The sequence below is a fragment of the Tribolium madens genome, unplaced genomic scaffold (genome assembly GCF_015345945.1).
Source record: "Tribolium madens isolate multiple individuals breed KSU strain unplaced genomic scaffold, Tmad_KSU_1.1 Scaffold_11;HRSCAF=98;Tcas5.2_LG3b, whole genome shotgun sequence".
In the NCBI taxonomy this organism is placed as follows: domain Eukaryota; kingdom Metazoa; phylum Arthropoda; class Insecta; order Coleoptera; family Tenebrionidae; genus Tribolium; species Tribolium madens.
In genome coordinates, this window is record NW_025400975.1 from 3511863 (window position 1) to 3513847 (window position 1985).

The following is a 1985-nucleotide window of genomic DNA, read 5'->3' on the forward strand; positions in this document are numbered from 1 at the left end:
AATGGTACTACTTTGCTCACCAGTAAGTCTAGACCACTATTGTTACACACAACACAATTCATTGTTATATTCAAAGTTGGGTTTATTTGCAAGCTGACACGCTGACTTTTCTTCCGTTTACTTTGTTGAAGTACCTAACACAGAAAACCGGTCATGTTTTGCGATTTTAGAWATGACTGAAGGTTTGTTTCCAGGAGAGGATACCGTTTTGGGTGACCAAACTTATAGATATTTGACGGCYGATGAAATGAAGAGTCTTGGAGATGATTCGCTACCAATTGATGTCACGAGAGATGAGAGAATAGACTCGAATAAAATGGCAACAAATGCCGAAAATATGTTGCCACCACGTCACATCGAAGACAATATTAGTCCTGAACATGTACAACAGAATTATGTGGAGTATATCAAAAAATATACCCCTGACAACATCGATATCGACAAACATCCCATCAATATCGGGTGAGCAATTTTTTAGCCATTTCGAAATTTTGCTTATATTGACATTAACTCAATGTGTTTCTAATTTTGCTGCAGAAAGCTTCACTGGAAGAAGTAAGTTTTGTGTTAACGTCTTGTTTTCTTTGTTCACCGAAGAAATGTGCCAAAATTTAACCAAAAATCGTGTTTTYCAGCTTTTTGGTGTCATTCTTGGTCGACGCRCGCGGCGGGGCGATGCGTGGATGTCGCCATTCGGGCGTCCGTGTCATAGTACCTCCTCGATGTGCCTCAAGCCCCACTAGAATAACCTGCAGATATGTACGTCCTCAAAGGACCCCTCACCCGCCTCCATTGATGGAAGGCGAGGCCTTGGCCAGTCGAGTCCTTGAATTGGGTCCCGTGGGAGCCAAATTCTTAGGGTACGAACCCCGCTTTGACCAAACAATGAAAAAATATAACTTTTGGTTGCAGGCCGGTAATAATTGAGGTCCCGCATTTCGCCGCTCTTCGTGGCAAAGAACGCGAAATTGTGATTCTGCGGTCGGACAACGGCGAGTCRTGGAAGGAYCACACGGTGGATGCCACTGAAGAGGTCCTCAACGAGGTGCTTCATGACAGTTTTGAGGCGGAAGGTCTTTCATCATGTATGTATTTGCTTGGTGTGACGGAWTTTTTGCAGATTTGAACCAACTTGAGGATGTGTCGTCTGGGAGGATTACCAGGATTGTCACGCAGGACTTTCCGCAATATTTCGCTGTGGTTTCAAGGATAAGGCAGGAGGTGCACGCTATCGGGCCTGAAGGCGGAATGGTGTCCAGCACAGTGGTACCCCAGGTTCAGGCTGTTTTCCCCCAGGGAGCGCTCACGAAGAAGATTAAAGTCGGACTACAGGTAAATCTCTTCAAACCACGCAAAGGGGTGCCGACTGAAAAGTTGCGTAAAATCACGGTCAACCACATACCGAAAAAGAAAAGGTGGTCGTTGATATGGTGATCCGGGACATAAGTAGAGATTAGAACAGTTTGCCAAACCATTTGTACCTAATGTGAAGTTCGGTTTAATAAAAAGTGTAGCGAGAGAAGATACGAGTAGTTCAAAATTTTCTATTTTTCCAAAATGAACAAAGTACAAGTAAGATATAAGACATTAGTTTGTTAAATTGGAAATTTTGTGATCCCTTATCTAGTCTAAAATCTAGTCATTTTATTTGGGTTTGAGCGGCCTACGCTGATCCCAAGTTGGGACACTTGAAGTGACCAAGATTTGGTCAAAACGAAACCTGTTTGAATCAAAATTTTGATAACAAGTTTAAAGATGTGCCTTTTGTCACTGCCAGGTGTCAGTCATTTTTTGTTGAGGTTTCGTTTTTAATGTCTGAGGCAAAATTTTSAAATTTTAAAAAAATTTCGAAAATTTCTATGATAAGTCAAGAACTCCCACTAATTGTCGATTGTTGCAATTTCTTGGGAGTTGGGCGAAAATGTCCCAGCTTCGGAGCGGCCCATCTGGCGCTGTTCAAAAAAATGTAATGTGGCTCAATTAGC

The 1985-nt window shown here is 42.5% G+C and overlaps 1 protein-coding gene across 1 annotated transcript in view; it reads left to right on the forward strand.

Annotated features, from left to right (window-relative positions):
• LOC123006332 (titin-like) overlaps positions 1-1985 on the forward strand; it is a 58443-nt gene that overhangs the window by 16962 nt on the left and 39496 nt on the right. The window contains exons 14-19 of the mRNA XM_044400744.1: positions 3-22; positions 195-462; positions 538-555; positions 636-860; positions 913-1073; positions 1121-1415. Coding sequence (XP_044256679.1) covers positions 3-22; positions 195-462; positions 538-555; positions 636-860; positions 913-1073; positions 1121-1415 — 987 coding nt within the window. The remainder of the gene's footprint in view (positions 1-2; positions 23-194; positions 463-537; positions 556-635; positions 861-912; positions 1074-1120; positions 1416-1985) is intronic.